We start from the raw sequence: 20,065 nt of genomic DNA, 5'->3' as shown, positions 1-20,065 counted from the left end.
ACCTGTACCAGATCACTGCACGTCTGTTTCAAACAGCAGTGCAGCCATATTGACCGCTACTACGTGCATTACATAAACTCGGTGCTTCACGTTTTCTCCTTCCATGAACAGTGTTATGAAAAGTTCTGTACTGAGTCCCAATGCCTCTGAGATGAAGGCCCCCCTACACACATCCCAGGAGCCAGTCTTCCTCCTGCAGAGTACAGAATACAGACCAGTTCAGTGGGTTAGCCTAGGAAATGCTGCAGGCTTCTCCCTCAGGGCAGTCTCTTCCCTCTACCTGTCACTTGGTCCTCCTGTTTCAGCTCTTGCACTGGAGACAGACTGGTGATGACAGCCAATTTAGTAAACATTGGAATCACGCTGCTGGTTGTATCAGGCCTCAGTAACCAGCTAATAGGCAACATCAAGGCAACAGGAGTGCACGTACCCGATGAGTTTTAGCACTGGGAAATAGTTATCTCTAAAGAGGGCAGTAGTGTGCAGAGACCGTTACTGGAAGAGCAAAAATGTAATATTCTACTGCCCTTATACATGCTAAAGTTCTCAGAATCACTTTGCCTCCATTGATAGCACAGAATACTGGAGATGACAGAGTTGAATTTTACATCTAGCAGGAAGCTGAAGTCTTTTCTTTCTCATTGTGGCTGTTACAGCTTTGGAATCCATTTTTAATACTTCTTCATGGGCTGAGCAACACCGTTACTTATTTTGGAATCAGTGGCACATAGGCGCCATGACATGCACTTGGAGTTTACACAGTCTGAGCAGATATCCTTCTCAGGTGGCTGGATGTGCTTTGTTCTTGCAAGTAATGGTGGCCAGAAACGTTCTGACAAAACTGAGTGTGCCAGTGAAGTGGAGTTCAGAGTATTCGGGGGATATATTTTGGATTCAGTACGTTTACTATCAACTCAAAGGGAATTAACTATCTGTGCAAGGAGCCTGTTTTTCTGTCAGAGAATGGGGAATCGGAGCAGCCTTGCCATTCTGGAGCTGTTGAATTCTCTGCTGCAGAGCCAGAAAGCCCTGGAAGCAAAAGTTGTGACTGCAGTCCAGCTCCTAGGTGCACAGGAGGTAATCCTGGAGCCCTGAAATACTGGCTTGGACCAAGCATGAAAGCTTCCAACATCTTTGCCAGACAGCAGGGCACCTGGAAATCCCAAGGCTGTTTTTTCTCGTGCTCCATGTCTCAGGGCAGACTTCTGGGCTGGTTGATTGGCCTTACAGCCTGGCTTCACAACAGGCAGCTGTGAAATCTGGCAGCCCTAAGGAACCCCTTTGGCAGGAAGGTGCCAGATGCATACTGAAGGCTGATTAAATGCCAGGATGTTAGGGCATGTCACGGTCACCAAATATCCCTGTTCCTGAACAGTCATTTGGGGAAGGAGAAAAAGAAAATGGGTGATATTCATGGGGAACAGTGGTGTGGCTGTTTCCAGTAAACCTGATGTCAGAGTACTGGGCAACTCAGCTCTCCGGTGCTCTGCTTCAAGATCATTTATGTTCTGAGATAAAGAGCTAGACCAGAGCAGTCTTTTCATGTCTGTAGCCCATTCAGCAATTCCACAACCAAGAGATAAATTCCTGTCTGTAGAGAGACTCTGCTACAACCTGCAGAGAAGCATGACACCTCTCTGAGATGAGCCAAATGAATTATCACACATTTAAACTTGCCATTTGTGGGACGAAAGGAAAACTTGCTTTTATAGTAATGCTTAGACTCAGTGGGAAAAGCACTATTGCAGCATCAGCTGCAGTGAAAATATTTTTATTTTGCAACCAGAGAGAATAAAAAACACTTGTTGTCCCTTAGGATAATAGCTGCTTTTGCACAGATTTCTTATGGAAATAGCTATTTTTTATAATTAAAATGACAAAATGTGATTGTAGGACATATTAGCAGCATTAGTAAAGACTAGGAAAGGCACAAGAAACCTAAAAAGACATTTACCGTATGCCCAATATGGGCACTGTGGAAGGTTTGTTTCGATTTTTTCTGAATTAAATATCAGAAACATTGGAAGAAGTCATGGGTTGATAATAAGATTATTATTTTTACTCTATTAATCTCTCTTCTTATTCAATATTTGACCACTTCTCAGTCTTATTTAATATTCAACACTGAATATCAAAGATAATCTGTTGTCATAATATATGAATTACTACCTCCTGTTTTCTACTAATCAGCTACCATGACTTAGTATGTGCAGTTAAAATGCTAAAAATGATAAACAAAACCAAACCATAGTTTCCTTCTATGCAGAAATATGAGTGGTAAGCCCTACACCATATATGCTGTGTAGGGAAAAAAGAGTTGGGTCAAGGGGACAGGAAAGCGTGAATTTGTCTTGTGGAGATGATCAGCCCTGCAGGTCCCTTCTCCTAAGACAACACTCACTGAAATCAACAAGAGTCTTTCACATCAGCTTATTTTTTTTCCTTCTTTTTGCATGTGTCATATTTAAATTGCCTTTCTAGGCATGCAACTATTTTGCCTTTGAAGAAGAGTAAGCATGAAAAAGTGCTGGAAGTTCAGGCTCAACTTTTCAGAAATCTGTAGAAATCGGTTGGTATTTTGCGCCTAAAACTAACAACCTGATGAATTTTGTAGAACTGGGATGTGATGTGCTAACCTTTGGTGAAAGCAGAGGGAAGGAAGAATGTCAGAAAAAAAGCAAAATCCCAGGACAGAACTGACATTCACCATCTTGTTGAATTCAACAGAATTTGAATTAGTCTTTAAATTACCATGTGGTGACCAGAAAACAAACCAATTAATGGTAGAGAACACCAGAGATCATGCTGTTTGCCGTATTAATTCCTTCCAAGGCATATTAAATTCATCTGATGTGACTGGAAATGGATCTGTTCAAACAGTAATCTGTGGTCTGAGTGCAACAGCACAACTAAAATGTTGGGATTTATTTTGTCCAGGCCATTAATTTTTATTTTTTTTAAATCATTACAGTTAGATCTACAGTCTAGACATACTACAACCTGACTTTCCACTTCAAAAGTCTCATTCTCTATTGTATGACCCAATTTTAAAATTAGATAAGCAGAGATTATAAAAAGCACTGTGTGTGATTGCCCACTGCACTTCCAGAATCACTGCCCTCTGTTCCATATCAAAGAGCCTCTTGTTATCACAAGGTTCTCTTTGAGTAGCATATCCTGTACTTTCTCGTTCTTATCTTCAAGCTTTGACCTTTTATTTTTCATTATTTACCTTTGCAAAAAGCATGTCGGCAGCAGTCTATTCTTTCCTATTTCAGGCTTTTGTGCACTGTGGTCTCACTGAGACTTCTCTTGAAATGTGAACTCCAGATTCACAATGTTGAATATTAACTCCTTCCTCTAACTCTCAAAGTCTTTTCGGTTTCTATGGTATCATACTTGGAAATACTGCACACAGTGACTCCTTTCATGTCTGATGTGTAAGAAAGTGCCTGTACCTGCCCAATGCCCGAATGAAATTCTTCGTTGCTCTGCATCTTTTATGCTGTATTTCTACATTACAACATATTATTCTATATTACAGTAGTGTTGCAGTGAAGAAAGGCTGTTTTAAAAACTGAACCTGAAATAAATTCTGCTTTGAGTTTTCTAATCCAATGTATTTCCAAACAGAAGTAGACATTCAGGCAGTAAAAGTGATGATTAATTAAGCATGGTCTACAGTACTTTACTAACTCTGAGTTTTATAGTTAAACGATGGTCCCAACTTTCTACTTTAGGGACCATTTTCTGACCATGTTCCCTATTTAAAGATGCCAGCACAAGTCCATAATGGTAAATCTATAAAGATCTTGCCTCTAAAAAAAACATAAATTAAATTGTCTTGTTTGTAATCGTGAGAAATTTACAAGCCGTAATTATTCTTGGCTTTGTCTTTTGTCAATTTATGACAGTTCCAATTTCCTAAGTGGGTTTCTAATTATACAACCCTTTAATCTTACATTTCCCCCAGGAAAAAGCTCTCTGTAGTCTAAGAAACTACTCTATGCATAGAAGACATCGTTTTGGTTGTAAAGGTATCTGGAGAAAACAGCTCCTCTCTCAGTAGTTGTTCATCCTTCTTTGACAGTGAAGATCCTGTAAATCTGTATCAGTCTCGAGGGCTTGTAGGAAATTTGATGTGATGCTTAGGACTTAATGTGATATTCAGGTTCACCCTTAATATAACTTAAAATCTCTACTGCCATCCTGTATTTGGATGATAAATTCTATTTGTTCTATCTTGTACTTAAGCTTTCAATTTTCATCATTCTCGTGACTTCTGATGCTGTCAAAATTGTGGAACTTGTCTGCTTGTCATGATGGAGGTTTTGGTGGCTAAGAAGAGAGGATCAGGGCAGTGGAAAGCATTACTTACGTTAAATGATAATGGCTGCTGTAAGCCATTATGTAAAGAACATATTTAGAATGAAGACTAGTAACTATCCAAAGCAATGACACTCTGAAGCAGTCTTTGGATGAATGGACTAAAGGTATTTTAAAATAAGATCAGAGCATTTGGGTCTTTTAAGGGACTGTCCTCCTTTCATGGCAACAAAGCAAACAGAAGTCCTGCGAATAAGCTCAGGTATTGTGTGATTGCCTGCAGTTGCAGGATGGTGGACTCAGGAGGCAGAAAAAAATAATTTGACCATTATCTGGGGCTTTACTCTTTCAGTATTAAGGTAGAATTTAGCTTTTTGAGGTCCAGTGTTTCTGCAGTCAGACACTGTCCACACAGACTCCAGACTCTTTCTCCATTTAAGAAGTCATAAGTGTGCATCTTGTCAAATCAAACTATCACGTTGAGACAGCACCGTCCCTGCTTTCACATTCTTCCACCTGGATCTAAGGGTGTTCGATTATGCAAGGAACTGATTCAGTATGATAGGACAGTTTGCTACCTAATAATCTGTAACTAGAATAATTTCTTTCTAGTTGTAAATCTGTGTATGATCTGATGCTATTTTATAGCGTTATTGTTACTATCTACATGTAATTTTTTTCTACCACTGAGACTTCTACTAGCTTTCTGTATTTTTATATCATGTCTTTGATCTGTGACTCACAATGCTGTGGACAGTCCCCTAAACAGACAGTTTTAGGGGGACAGAGAGGACTTTTCCTCAGTAGCACACCCTCTGGCAGCAGCGTAAAGCCGATACAAAACATATTTACAGATCAGAAACCAGCATTTCAGCGTCTACCACAACAAATGCCTAAGGAATCCAAAATTAATATTGAATTGTTTCCTAGAAAATATACGATAAATCTAACTTCCTATGAAAGTCTTCCCATAAACAAAGAAATGAAAGCCCCAGGCCTGATTTGATAGTGTCTTACTATTAAGACAGAAATAAAGAATTTTTTAACATGATTGAAGTTTGCAGGGAGTGCTTCCGATATAAATAAATTCAGGGTATGCAGAATTATGCCCACTACCATAAATTACCATAATGAGACTTACAGATTGGGTCTTGAAAACCCATAGGGGCTTTGACATTGCAATTACAGAGCTCAACCTTGCTACTTTGAAGCTGATTCGAAGACTGTCTAGGCAATTTGCATGCCTCAGCCAATTGCCATTACAGTCAATGATAACAAAGCTGCACACATCTCTTCAGCCTCTTAGAGGGCAGATGCATATGAATTAGGAAAACAGAATCATGAAAACAGCAAAGGGAGTTTGGAATTAATGTCTTTTTCTAAAATCCTTTTTAAACTCAAGTCCCGCTGAATTAAGAAACCCTAGAGACATTATTTGTGGATTCACATGTGATTCTCCACTCAGCTGAAACTGAATCCTCTGTTTTAATATAAATTGCATTTCTGAGTTGAGGCAGTTGTCAAGATCCAGACTCTAAATGCAGCAGGTCTCATTTTTCCCCTTATGGTGACTGGGATGAGGTCATTACAGATGACCTGCACGCCTTCACATGGAAGCTGGTCTGCAAGTGACTGCTCAATATCCTGCTTAATATTATCACAGTACAGTTCCTACCACACATCAGACTTAAAAATCTAGCACCACAGAGCTTTGTTAGTGCCTCAGATATACTGTCAGAGAGGAAACAGGACTTGCTCAGAGACAGAATGTTTTCGGAGCAGTTACAGCACCCTGGAGGGGCATCTGCAGTATCAGTGCAAGCATTTCAGACTGATTTCCAACATCCACAGGGCGTGAACTGAGCTACAAACTCTCTTCAAGACTACTGCAGTCCATTTGTGAAACAGCCTGTGGTGTATCAGCTGGCCGTTCTTGTTGTGTGTAAAGAAGGATCAAGTGCTTTGGAGTGGGATTTGAAGAAGAGCTGTCCATATAATGAGGTCTGCAGAGAATTATGACAGACTTAACAGAGTACTGTAATTGAATTGTGCAAGAATGTTTTCCAGACTTCCTACTGTTATTTCCAATTCTAAATGAACTCTAGTTTGGGTATCAGTGCTGCAGTCGTTGTTGCCAGATGCTCTGCCAACAGGATTTTTCACGTTTGGCTAGTGGCTTTAGATGAGGTGTGAAAGGCATCTCCCCCAGACCACATAACACGTCAGCTTGAAACTAAGCAATCTAATTTGTTTTGTTATAACTGAAGTAAGTGGCATTTTTCCTCCTCTTTCTGTGCTGTACCACAGAGTATTTCAGATCGGTGCTTCCTTTATCGACCCAACCTGACAGAAGGGTGCCTTCAATATCCCAGCAAGCTTCTAATATTCTGTTCCGGTTTCTCTCTTGTCTCTCCCCATACCCACAGATAAATAAATAAGTCTCTGCAGATGAAGCAAATTAGCTGATGTTGCATGAAGTTGTCTCGGCACTTAACTGCTGCATGCAGAGCCCCGCAGCAATTGAGCTCAGGAAGGGCAGGATGCTTTGGTGCAGGGGCTGGTTTTTCTTGACATGGGAAGAGGGGCACCAGCCAAAGGGCTCTGCATCCAGCTGTGCTCTCTGCTTCCTCCTGGCTCAGGAGGAAGTGCAGAGGAAATTCCCGTACTTCTTTCCATTTCAATGTGCACTTGACAAATCTTTCCAGCAGTCAAGAAGAGTGACAAAGCAGTGTCCATGCCCATTCCCCACCTGCCTGTTTCGGGGAAGATAGAGGCCCCTGACTTGCTGTACATAAGCAGCTTAGAGCCAAGATTTGAACAGTTTTGGTACGGAAAGGGAGTTGCTGACTTTCCTGAACAGTTGTTTCTTCTCAGAACAACAGCTACCTCATGTATCACAGCCTTGGAAAAGATTTTCTTAATTATATATGCAACCCAGGAGTATGTCCCATTTAAAATACTTCCCGGAGAAATTCTCAGTACCAAAGTAATAGGTGACCTCACCCCTTCAAAAAAGAAAATGAAAAATTTCTCCTTTCTTTGCAAAAGTCATGACTGTGTGTGTTAGAAGTACTCAGTGCAAAGTCAGGGATCTCTTATATAGGAAGCCAGCTTTATTATGAGGGAGGTCTTGGAAAAACAATTAGCTTTTTCAATTGCATCCAGAATCCGATCTCAGTACATCTCCAGATTACAAAGACTGAGGTCTAGGTCTTTGACGTATGCCGGACATACACATCTCTAGGAATCTGCCACCACAAAAATGACAGACCAGACTCCTCCTCTGTTCCCTAAGGGTAGAAATTCCCTGTGTGAATTAAACATAAGCTCAAGAAGAGTTGTAAACAGATCTGTCATTCAGTAAAATATTGGGATGCCACCAGGATGAAATCTGTCGTTTTTTAAAAATGAATTAAGCTGAATTGCTTCCTTCACTTTTTTCCTCTTTCCCCCTCGGGTAATCTTTCCTATTGAATTCTTTGCCCTTACAATCAGATTTTCCTATTTCATTAGGTGTTTATATCTCCCCTGGTTTTGTATGAAAACTTTGCACAACTAGCAGAGAACAAAAAAAAATATCAGATAGATAAAAGCCACTGTAACCTGTTTCAGCCTACTGCCCATATATGTTGCTATCAGCAGGTTAATAATGGATCGTACAGAAGTTTAAGAAAAACATATAGCATTAAATAATGAATTTATCTCTTGTTCTCATTTTTAAATTGCTTACATAATATTTTTTCATAGAAATGTATTCGTAAAGAAAGGATACCTTTCTTTTAACCGTTTCCTCAGAAATCACTATGCAAAGTTGATCACCTCCTAGATTAAGTAGGGCTTTGTGGTGAGTGCCATTTTTTCTGACCTTTCTCCCAATCGATTATCTCTGACCTAATTTGTGTTGATGCAGAGCAAGATATAAAGTAATACTCGAGTATTGCTGTGAACATTTCACGCTGTTTTATTTGAATCTGGTTTCAGCTCATTTGCAGTATGGATTTGGTTAGAAAGATAAACAGCTCAGAGTGACTGTCTCCCATGCTGCCTGGTTCTTGGGCTCACCAGCCGACGCCTGATTTTGCCCACAGACATGTCATTGCTCTCCAGTCTCCTTGAAACTCTCCCTACTGTTTGTAGAGGAGTACCCAGAAACTGAGAACTCTGATCATCTGTTCTAGTAGATCTAAAATGGCTTCTAGCTGGGACTTTTTTCCTTCCTACAGAATAAAGAGGCCTGGGGAAATTACTGAGGGGATGTTCTGTGAGGAGGAGCTCTGTTTCCTGCTTCTTGTCTGTGTTACTCCCATGGAAGGCAGTGGAGTGGGGTGGCCTTCTTATTTAAACATAGAATGGGAAAAACATGACCGGACATCTGAAAGACATCTCTTCTGCCTTGTGCAGAGCGAACAAAAACGTGCTACGAGGACAGGGTTCTTTGTGTAGAGGCCCATATGTGTGGAGGACTTAAAGGAGACAGATTTTTTTTGCTTGCAACATGAGGGTGAAACAGCTTTACAGAGGGAAATAGTCACCTTAGATTAACTCTGTTGTGAACTAGACACAATTTTTAAAAAATGAAATTAAGTGCTGTGATTTTCTTCACTGTAAGAGATTATCACCAAGGTATTTTATATCCAGACTGTTCTACATAAAAGGTAAACACAATAGAATTTGTTACCAGTTTCTGAGAAAATAACGTACATCAGCAGTTATGAGATCAGTGTAACAAAACGAACTAGGAAGATGCTTGAAAAATTGCTTTGCCTGTCTTCCTGTAGCAACAGCTCTCATACATTCCTTTCACGTTCGATAGGGAATTAACCTGAAGTTTATGCACCGTTGCATTATGCTTCTGCTGCAGAGACTCAACTTGGACTATACAAGCTCAGAGTGCTTTATATTCACTGGGTGTAGCCTGTCCAGCCCTCAAATCACTGTAGTTTTGCCTAGAGTACTCAGAACCCTGGAGTCAGGTACTCACTGTGAAATAAAATCTAGGAATGTGTACAAACAATATTTTGTAAGTCAGGGTGTGACTTCTCTGTGTGTAAGCTTCCTGCCTAACTTAACGTATTATTAGGAGTTGGACCTGATGATCCTTTGGGTCCGTTCCAGCTTGGGATGTTCCATGATTCTAGGGTAGGAGTGCTGTATTTTGAGTTATAGGGCTTTTTGTAGTTGATGTTTTTTGTTTGTTTTGTTTTGTTTTCCTTTGAAAGAACGTACTTAGAGGATTAGGCAAAGGGAGACAAAGTAAAGAGAGGAGGAATTAAGGAGAACAGATGAATAAAGACCAGTCATTCACTGTAGCACACACCATGTCTGTGAATCAAGGGCAAGACTTGAATGTAGTGGGAATCGCAGATGAAGCCAGTACAAGAGCTCTGGCACTCACCTTGATCAGAACCCCATCACAGTATATGGAAATAATTCCATATACTGTAGCCAAGCTTTGAAATAGGTCTTAATATTCTCCTCCTCCCCAATTATAGTTCTGTATCACTGTTACACCTCTGTTCTTCAATCACTTTAGGAATATATAAAAAAAAAAAGGACCATGCTAGTCACAGCCTCCAGATGCCTCCGTGCTTCACCTTCCACCACAACCACCAGTCAGTCCCTTTGTCCTCTCTCTAGTGGCCTCCAGTGCCTCAAAAATGCAGAAATAAAAAAAAGTCCAGAAATCAAACTGCATTAGTTACCTGTTTTTAGAGGCCAGATGTGTGAGAACAAGGGACTATCTTTTTAGCATTTCTTCAATTATCTTAAAGGCAGTGCATTACATAAAGCTCCTGGTAGCTGTTCTTTGGTGCAGGGCACTACATGCAGGGTAGGGGCATGCTGACTGCTTAAAATAGAATTTTCCTTCTCAAAATAAATCTCTGAGATGAAAACTTACTTTACATTCAAATAAATCATGATACTGATGATGTAGTTGTCATTGCTTTTTGCATATTCCTTTCCCCTTTTCCCATCATGTTATGAATTGAAAACGCTGCCTTGTGCACTTCACACAGCAGCGTGTCCCTCAGAGAATGGGGAGAATATTCATCTGTGTGCAGCCTGGTGGGAAAGTTTGCAAAGTGTATATGATCTGACAGCCGTTTCTATGAGAAAATGGATTGAAAATGAGACACAAAAAATGAGGGAAAATTGCCTTTGAAGGTCTGACCTGAAAGCCCTCATTGTCAGTTTTTTTCAGTGGCACTGGGTTGGACCTTCATCTGCAAGGAGCTATTTTAGTCTGGCTCAGGAAGAGAGCCAGGAGTCAGGAAGGCTCAGGAAGAGGTTTCCGTGCCCAACCCTGCCACAGCCCTGCGTGAGATTCGGTGCTATCAGAGGGCTGTAAATAGCAACCGGTACAGTTAGTTACTGTGGTAGGTACCTTCCGTGGTGCAGAGCTCCCAATGAAACCAAGGCACGTTCCCATCTGGGATAATGTGTGTTCAGGAGCAAGACTGTATTTAAGGCACATTCCAATGAAACAATTCATGCTCTACTCTTACGTAACAGAGAATTAAAAGGGAACATTAAACAAAAATTACTCGTTCATTTCCTACTGTCATTTTTGTCAGTGGTCAAAGGAAACAGACCTGGCTTTCCATTTTATTCCTTGATGGAGTCATTTTCTGATCCTGTAATCCTAACACAAAGCTTCAGTGTTTTGATGCTGTGATAGTGCCAGCTTCAGCTTATGTTCAGTTTTTTAAAGCTTATTTAGTTTCATATTTAAAAAAAATTATCTACTTTTTTTTTTCATTTCAGAAAAAAAGAAAAATCACCAAAATGTTCAATTTTAGGTCTTGCAAAACCTCTTCAGGAATATATGGCTTTATGCAAGATATCCCATAAGCATTAATTGATAAACAGCCGCATATGTTGCAAGTGAATTTGGAGCAAAATGGCCAGTGACATTTCTAAATTTCACATCTTTACAATATTCTCCTTTGAAATTATCCAATTATGTACTAGAAAGTGTGTTTCTCTCTTTCTCTGTTCTCTGTGATGTGATACTCTAATAACACAGTTGTCTAACAGTGCTCTAAACATCTGCCTAGCAGCTGGTAGATAATTTTAGGCACCCTTAAAACCATTTGATAAATATTATAAACATCTGAGTCTAATCCAGTAAAGGCCAAAGTGATACTGGTATGGAGAATTGCTTTAGACACTAAATAAATTGCTTCACATAACAGATTCCCACTCCAGCAAGTGATTAAATATTGAGAAGATGCTCCTCAGAAGCCCAGAGAGGAGTTTCACATTTCATAGGAGAAAAGGCTGGTAATTTCTCAGGGAGCTGGATGTTAGTATTGCCAAGCCCCCTGGCGTACAAGGTGCACAGTCCAGTAGCAAAGCAGAAGGCCAGGCTGAGAATCATACCAGGGCCTTGCTCCCTAACATACAGGGCAGAGCACTTCCAGGGAGCCAGGTAAAAGCTGGGCCCTTCTTTAAAGGTGGAACCACCAGAGCCCATGGAGCCAGCAGATCCCAAACCAGCTGGTTCTTCGTCAGCGTGTGCTCCTGTAAAGCAGCACAGGCCCCATCTCTTCACCTCACAAAATACAGTGATGACAGTTGGCACTCAAATCTCTTTTGCATTTGCCTTTCATCTGCAGAAGTGGAGTCATTCTCTAGCCACCTCTGTTTTCACCAAGTTAACTGCTTTGGCATCCTTCATTTTGATTCAGTTTTCTTTAAATATACTAATACATTCTTCCTCACAGCTCACACTGGGCTGACGTGAGGCTGAGCTGACTGCCTCCCTGGAGGTCTCTGAGGTGAGGACCCAAAGGCCACGCAGCAGTCTATCTCTGCCACCGACACAAACGGACAGCTGGCTGTCACCTTCTCTTTGTGTAGGAAATCACTGCTAGAAATGCTATGATTGCAACACATTTCAGCACCTTACCAAAAGGCAGAGGCAAATGGATCTTGATTTTCTTGGCTGTGTCCTTTGCTATAACATTCCACATACTTTGTGCTACAGACAAGTACCAGCCTGAAGGAAAATGTCTCTGCCTTGTTTCTTAGAGTCTGCCAAACTGCAATAATTTCAGTCCCCTCCCAGACACAATGCCCAGAGGAAACACTCATAGTAGAAGATGAGAGAAGGCAGAAACTAGAGTTTGGATGAGGGGAGAGAGGGCACAACTGCGTAACTGAATTAATTTCTTTGGCTTCCTCTTCTGTGAAACACAGTTTGAGGGCCAGCCGCTCACCATAGGGACTCCAATCTATTAGCTAATCACTCACTGCTCAGAGACAAGATTGAAATGGCATTGCCCCTGCTGGTGCAAATGCTCACCACTGCCTGCCGAGACTCTGCAGGACTTGCCCAGCCAGAGGTGAGGGCTGGGCGGCTCAACTCAGAGCAGCCGGACACCAGTCCCCAGGGGAATCCTTGTGGAACTGATGCAGCCTCCAGACTCCCCCTCAGAGCTTTCTAAAGAGAATCAAGGTGAACAGGACTCCAGGAGACAACCACACAGAGCCCAGTTTTTCTTTCACTGAAATCACTGGGGAAATTTCAGTTGATGTCAATGAAGTCACAACCGCATTTTGTTTGTATTTAAGAAAATGTTAGTCAAACTTCTCTGTCATTTTGCAGGGAGGCCAGGTCACTGTCTTGCTCATTTGGCTTCAGTAACATTACTCTAAAATTTACTTTGGCTTTGTGTACTGAAAGGACTTACGTGGTAGAATGAGCTGTTAATGCCTCTTCTGGTTTTGGAAGTTTTTTTCTTCAAAAAATAACAAAACCATTAAATCACTTCATAATGAGAATCTTTTATGCCAGTTTTATCAGTATATAAAAAACAAATGTGCCTGTAGAAAAACTCTTAAATCCCTAATCAGTAAAGGCTTCTTGGGTAGGGGGGAAGGTTCAGGGCAGCAAAAAGATCCTTAAACCACTACTGTTCTTACAGTAACAAATTACCTCTTACATTTTGGTAGTGTTTGCAATCATTAGAGTTTAGCAATGAGCCACCTGTCTCGTTGAAAATCATTCATCCTCATTTAATGATGAATTCTCTCGAGATTATTTTCTCAAACATTTTGCCCTTTATGAGCTGACAAAATGTTGATAATTAATGTTTCAATGCTGATCCTGAAGGGCAACTAATAATTATCCAACGGTGCTCCTGGTGATTTCGTATAGTTTGCCCTCCAAGCATGCATTTTTCATCTTTGGATTGTGAATGCATTTGTACTGTATCATTTATGTAGTTAGATAACAGAACGTGTTTCATGGAAACGAATTGGCATTATTTACTCGTTGAGTCTCTGGGACTATTGTATTAAGGAAGGCTTCTATGAAAAAGGAACGTATTCAGCTACAGAGAAGAAGCACTTTGGGATTCAGGATTGCTGAGTTCCAACCTTTACAGTGCTCAGTAACTACAAGAAAATTCCAAAAACTTCATGCACGATACACAGTACTTTGCAGCACATGCCCAATCCCAAATGCAAATTTTAATCCTATTTTATAAAGCACCCTTGAGACACACACATACGTTCTAAAAAGTGGTTACTCTGATGAAAACATGCTAGGCAACTAAGGGATCAATTACTGAACATAATCAGAAAAATTACAGAGACTGAATCCATAATCCCACAGGCTACCAGCAGCATAGATGATGTGTGCGGTTCAAAGTGTCCTACTTTCCAGGTCTAATGCATTTTCTCTGTAAAATATCTTTAAAGGAAATACAAAAAATCATGAGCAACAGTCTCAAATATGGCACTTGAGCCTCATCATTTCCAGAAATTATTGATGGGCACTGGTTTGGATATAAACACTGCATTACACACTTAAGTGTTCATTTCCTACTTGGTACACACAGTTGGGCACAGAGACTTTGGGAGTCATTAACCCTCTGATTTACGAGCATCGCAGCAGAGAGAAATGCCTTTGCTGATGTGCAACTAGATGGCAGAGCAGTAAGATCCTGACTATTTTGCATTAGCAACCAACGTCTCTTTTTTGCCGGGTTGCCCCTGATAGCATCCAGAATTAGCCAGATTTCTGCTACAACTAGCCCCTTTGACTTTGATGAGATTGGAGTAGTTGTTTGTTTGTGTTTTGTAGGTCAGGCTGGACTGTGTAGGATACAAAGGTATTGTCAGGATACAATTATGTTCCGAACCATGGAACAAGTTAGGGAGTAAATTTGTTGCCCTTTTTGTTGAGAAGCCTTGGAAATGCATAGCCCATAGCTAGGTAGAAAAGCAAAGGAAGCACAAAACGCATGTGATAGGGAGACTCACCAGACAGGAAAGTGCATCTCCAAGGGGTTCTGCTCTGGAGACCAACTTTAAGTAGCACATGGAAGTAGCTGCTCTAAGAGTCACGGTTCATCCTGTTACTAACCAGTATTTCATCAGTAATGCACCCAGAGGTACTGAAATACACAGTTTGTATGGTCTGTGGGGCATCACAGAAGAAGGTGTAGAGGTATGTGTTTGAATACTTAACTGCTAGATGGTAGAAACAGCTGTGACTGACACAGGTTTGGATTTAACTGGGAGGGTGGGTAGTAACTTCAGCCCCTTCGTCCCTCATGCTAACACTCTTGAATGCCCAGCATTGTTCTGCAGTTTCTGTCTTGACAGCCCAGAGCACCACTGCATCTTTCTAACCACATTTCTCAGGGCCTTCTCTGTGTAATGGGACAATGCAAGTCACCCTTTCCCTCTCATGAGGCAGGACAGAAAGAGTGAGGACATCCAGTTGTCACCGCACCAAGTATCAAGACTGCAGCCACCTTTGTTAAGAGTCAAACAAATTTGCTTTTCTACAGTCACGTGGGACAGATACAGCATGAAGGTGCAGGAGTGCGTTTGAAGTCTCACAAGAACCAACACACTATCCAGTATGTCCACACTAGATATACAGAGCTATTAAATCTCCAAATGCTGTCAAGCTGACACAAAAATTCAAGAACAAATTGACATTTACCTGTTTTCTGACAAATACCTACAGGCACTTGATTAATATAAATCCATCCTAATTACTCTTCGGTGATTAGAATGACAGGTAGATGTCACAGGACTCTATCTGTGCAATCTTTGCTATGCAAGACAAATGTATTTCTCCGTTGCCACTTGATTATTTGTAATGTTGCAACAGACATTCTTCAAATGCTTATAAAGTGTTAAGAAGCAACATTGAAACATCACGAGCTAGATCCTGTCCTAGGAGGTAGTCATCCTGTTCTGATAAGAAGATCAGGCCTTAATGATGACACAAGTAGTTCCCAGTAGATAAAGCAAGCGCCCGAACCCAGGGCATTCACAGATGCCTTTTCTTCACCCTTTCCTCACCAAAGAGAAAAGACCTGGCTACAAGACCACTGTCTGTGCTACTGCAGTCTTCAGTGCTGGTCTGAGGCCCCCTTCCCCCTAATTGCCAGTTCATACTCAAAAACAGTTGAAAAGGGGGATCTTTGCAATAGGGGTGGCAGCTCATAGCCAGTTACCATTCAAATGAAAATAATTTCATGGTGTACTAAATTGCATCAAAAATAATCTTTTGCATTTTTCTGGGTTTTCTGCTTCTTTATACTGACTGAAGCTGAGACATTCACCTTGCATTTTGAATTTATTTCTATACCTCATACTAACTGAAAGAGGAAGAAAAGCTAAGCAGAAATGCAATGTTTAAAAGGCTGGTGAAAAAACTGCTTCATTTCTTTGTGGCGATTTTCCTGGCACGGCATGCAGTTATTTAATCAGGGCATTTACGAGTCCCTGCCGACGGCAAGACAGATGATTCTAAATGAAGCTGTGCACTTGATAATAAGGACTGACCAAAATGCTTGAATGCTCTGCTTCACAGCAGACTCCTTGAGACTATATCATAAAGATCACTTATTGAGAAGGCTCAGCCATGTTATCGCAGTCATTCAGTGTACAAGCCTGACTGCATTGAACATGTATGCACTAGAAAACATATGAGTTGCTCAGTACATGGTAAGCAGTATGTAAAGAAGGCGGCTCCAGTGTCTTGTTAAAGAACAGACTTCAAACAACCTACTTTGTATTTGTGCATGCAAACCCACTGGAGATCCCTCTTGGGATGTAAAGGCATCAGATCTTCAGTTATGGTAGAACAGAAGAAGCACGGATAATCTGGCTGAAAGAGAGCACTGTACAATAGAAATGTGCCTGATACTATGCTTCACAGCTGTGAAGTAACTCGTCTATGTTAAAGCCAATAACCAGCAATGCTTTCTATGCCACAGTTAGAGATGTTAACACAAAGCTCCCCTCTCCATTTAACAGATGAAGTAGAAACTAACAACTACCAAAACTTGACGTAATCAAGATGTGCGTTTCCTTGTGAGACAGCAACACTTGAATGCAAAGGCACCAGCCAGGAAACAGCATTGTATTGTGCAGACTGTTGTACAGGTACCTAACAAGTTCTGCCTCCACAGAGATTCTGGTTTAAGACAACACAAATCGTCAGAGTAAAGAGGGCAAACCTGTATGCACTAATGGACTCCTGCTTTCATTAATAATACCACTTAGCATTTCATATTTAGACTGATACGCAAATACCAAAGGCTAACTGATGACATTACTGAAAAGCGGATGATGTTTTTTCAGCTTTTTTCCAGACCTTCCGGAGATTACTGTCGTGGTGCCATGCAATTCAGGACCTATGCTGTAAGGAAGCAATAAAGCAAATAGTAAGATCTCTTTATTTTTAATCAATGAAGACGTTTGACCAGAAGTCAGTTTTAGCATTAAAATAGGAAAGAGACATGAGATCATATAACAGCTACCATAAAAAGCATTTCTACAGTATTTGGCTGAAGCCTACAAACAAACAAAGCAATTACTCCTGTAGCAAACTCTAAATATAATAATTTTCTACTTCTCAAAGAGCAGACAGCCTCTAGATTACTTCTTATTCTACATCTACGTTGTTATACACGTACAAAAATATTCTCACTAAACCGAATCTAGTGTGTAGAAGGGCAGCTCAGCAGCAGAGCCAGGGTGCGAACACCTGGACACTTGGTTCCAGCCCTGCCAACAGCCCACCCTGGTACCAGGTCAAGCTGTGAGTTGGGTGGAAGCTCAATGCTGAGCACACATTTTTGAGCAGATCAGTCCTCCCCCTCAGCCTCCGCACTCCCCTCTGCCAAACAGATGATCTTTTGTCCAAAGCTTGCAAGATGTAACCTTCCTGTCACTTCCAGGTACCAGTTATTATTATTACAGGCACTGCACTGCACTCAGTTTGTGAGCTGACTCTGCAACAAAACCAGACTTATTTATGAGAATAAGACAAGCACAAGTCTGTATCATGTCAGAGGACCTCCAAAACTGTTGCACGCAGCTGAGTCAACCAGCTCAGGCAACAGCAATTTCAGTCTTCGATTCCATTTTAGCAAGTGGGGAGTTATTCAGTGCTGAACGTGTGCCAGGCACTGCAACAAAACCAACACTGCAACTGAAGCACTGGAGTGGGAAAGTTACACCTCTGTCATCAGCATATGGCAGACAGAAACATATTCTTGAAAAACCAAACCCAAAGGTAAAATATGATTCCAGAACAGAGCCTGACAAACACAGCAGTAGCTGAGAAGCCTGAACATAGCAGAAGTGCTGGCAAAAATTTGCTACCGGGATGCTGCAAAGCTCCAGGATGTTAAAAGGCATCCAGGTGAGTCTTCATGATTCACATCAGATAGATCGCGAAACAAGAGTATCGGCAAGCCTGGTATCAGCAAAGATTACGATATCCCAGCACATGCACAGAAAGCTTTTCTTCCCGTGACCTAAACAAACACTTGCTGTAACTTAGAAAATATTTTTCGTTATAGTAGCACAGAGCTTTTTGTGATCGTTAGTAAGATTTCTTGCCTCAGTGGTTACCTTGCCAATGAGAGGGGTTTACTGGGTTGTACAGAAGATAGTCCTGCAAACAGAATAACCCTCGTGAATCAGGGAAGACAAGGTCCTGAGGATAACTCAGATTGGCAACTGTTTATCTTTTAACTTATCTTTCCACCAGCACTTTGGACAGGTTATGTCACTTTTTGTTAGCTGGAAAATTACGATTTCAGCAAAGCTGCTCCACCAAAGGCATGAGTGGAGCTCCTAAATACATCGCGCTGCATCGCTGTACCCTCCGTAGCGCTGTACCCTCTGCCGGAGATAATGAGGGCGAATAACGCGGTTGCCATCCGCACATTTCAAAGCTGGTGTATTACAGGCTACCCATTTATGAAAAGCCAGGTATGAAACCCCACCTAGCAAGCAGCGAGGGAGACCTAACGTGCGGCCACCCTTCCCTTTCACCAGGGGACACCGGAGCCCCCGCTGCCACAGCACAGCGGCCCCGGCCGGGGGCAGCCCCCCTCACCCCGCCACCTGCCCCTGCTCTCGGAGCCCGGGGGTGCGCTCGGAGCCGGGCAGGACCCCCCGCAGCGCCCCCGGGCAGGCCCCACTCACTTCTCCCCAGCGCCTCCGCCTTCCACTCCGTCTCCTCCAGCGCCCCGTAGCGCCTCACGGCTCTCTCGGCCTCCGTGCCGGCCGAGATGGCCCTCCGCAGCTCCATGGTCCCCGCCGCTCTCCCGAGCCCCCCCACCCCCCGGAGCCCCCCGCAGGCGCAGGGCCGGGCAGCGATGCGATGCTGCCGAGCCCTCCGATCCTTCCAACCCCTCCCCGGGGGCCGGCGGGGGCAGGCAGCGGCGCCGTGCACATGCTCAGTGCGGGGCTGGGCCGGGGGAGGCGGGCGGGGAAAGGTAGAGGCACCCCCTGCATCCTCCCCGCCTGCATCTTCCTCCCCTGCATCCTCACCCCCTGCTCCCACAGCCCCTGCATCCTCACCCTCTGCATCCTCACCCTCTGCATCCTCACCCCTTGCTTCCACCCCACGCCTTGCCCCACGGACCTGCCCCCAGAGGCATGTCCCTCATCCCACCCTCACCCAAGCAAAAGCCCCAGGACAGCAGCCCAACAAGCGGTGAGGTTTGGTGTTTCTCCTAAACACGGAGCTTTGTTGCTTATGCAGCGTCCTGCGATTAGAAGAGAAGGAAAGGACTGTGCAAGAAGCACTAATGCAGTGATAGTTGTTGTTGTTGTTGTTGTTTGTTTTATTGGAGGGGAGATCTTATGGATCAAATCCCTCAACAGCATTTTACAGTTACGGAGTACTTTTCCTGGTGAAATCCCATTGCATTTTATCATGTGTGGTATCGTTATGTCTTATGTAGAGATGATGAAGCAGGAGTTGAGACAGGTTGCCCAGTGCCCCTCAGTAAATCAGGGTTTGTAGCACTCCGTGCCTGGTTTATGAGCAGTGGTGTACTGGTAATGCTGAATACATACTGGGTGCATGAAAGTTCGTCTGTCACATACCTTTGCCTACAAACTTTGCCTTGCCCTTCAACCCTCAGTGCTACAAAAGCACTACTGCTATACTCAGTGACGTACTTACTAGTTGGACCGATGCATGTTTTTGCTATACTCATGAACAGTTGTGTTTAGGGGTCATGCTTTACATGTTAGAGGAGAGAGAACCTCCTCATCGGTTTTAAAACTGTAACAATGAAATTGTATTTAATTTTGTTCTCCTGAGAGCTGTTAACAAATTGCTACCAAATTAAAATGAGCTAGACAATATTTTGGAAGATGTGCAGGGCACAGTGATTTCTCCTTGTCAGCTGTGCTCCGCAGGGATTTGCCACGGTTTGTGCACCAGACCTGCTTGGAGAGC

At 42.4% G+C, this 20,065-nt stretch overlaps 1 protein-coding gene across 1 annotated transcript in view; it reads right to left on the bottom strand.

The window, feature by feature from the left end:
* BMERB1 (bMERB domain containing 1) overlaps positions 1–19,000 on the bottom strand; it is a 51,452-nt gene extending 32,452 nt beyond the window's left edge. Inside the window, exon 1 of the mRNA XM_068699853.1 lies at positions 18,799–19,000. Within this exon, the coding sequence (XP_068555954.1) occupies positions 18,799–18,904 (106 nt within the window). The 5' untranslated portion in view covers positions 18,905–19,000. The remainder of the gene's footprint in view (positions 1–18,798) is intronic.
* Between the last annotated feature and the right edge of the window lie 1,065 nt (positions 19,001–20,065).

The sequence above is a fragment of the Anas acuta genome, chromosome 15, assembly GCF_963932015.1.
Source record: "Anas acuta chromosome 15, bAnaAcu1.1, whole genome shotgun sequence".
Classification (NCBI taxonomy): Eukaryota; Metazoa; Chordata; class Aves; order Anseriformes; family Anatidae; genus Anas; species Anas acuta.
This window is presented reverse-complemented; position numbering and strand designations above follow the sequence as displayed.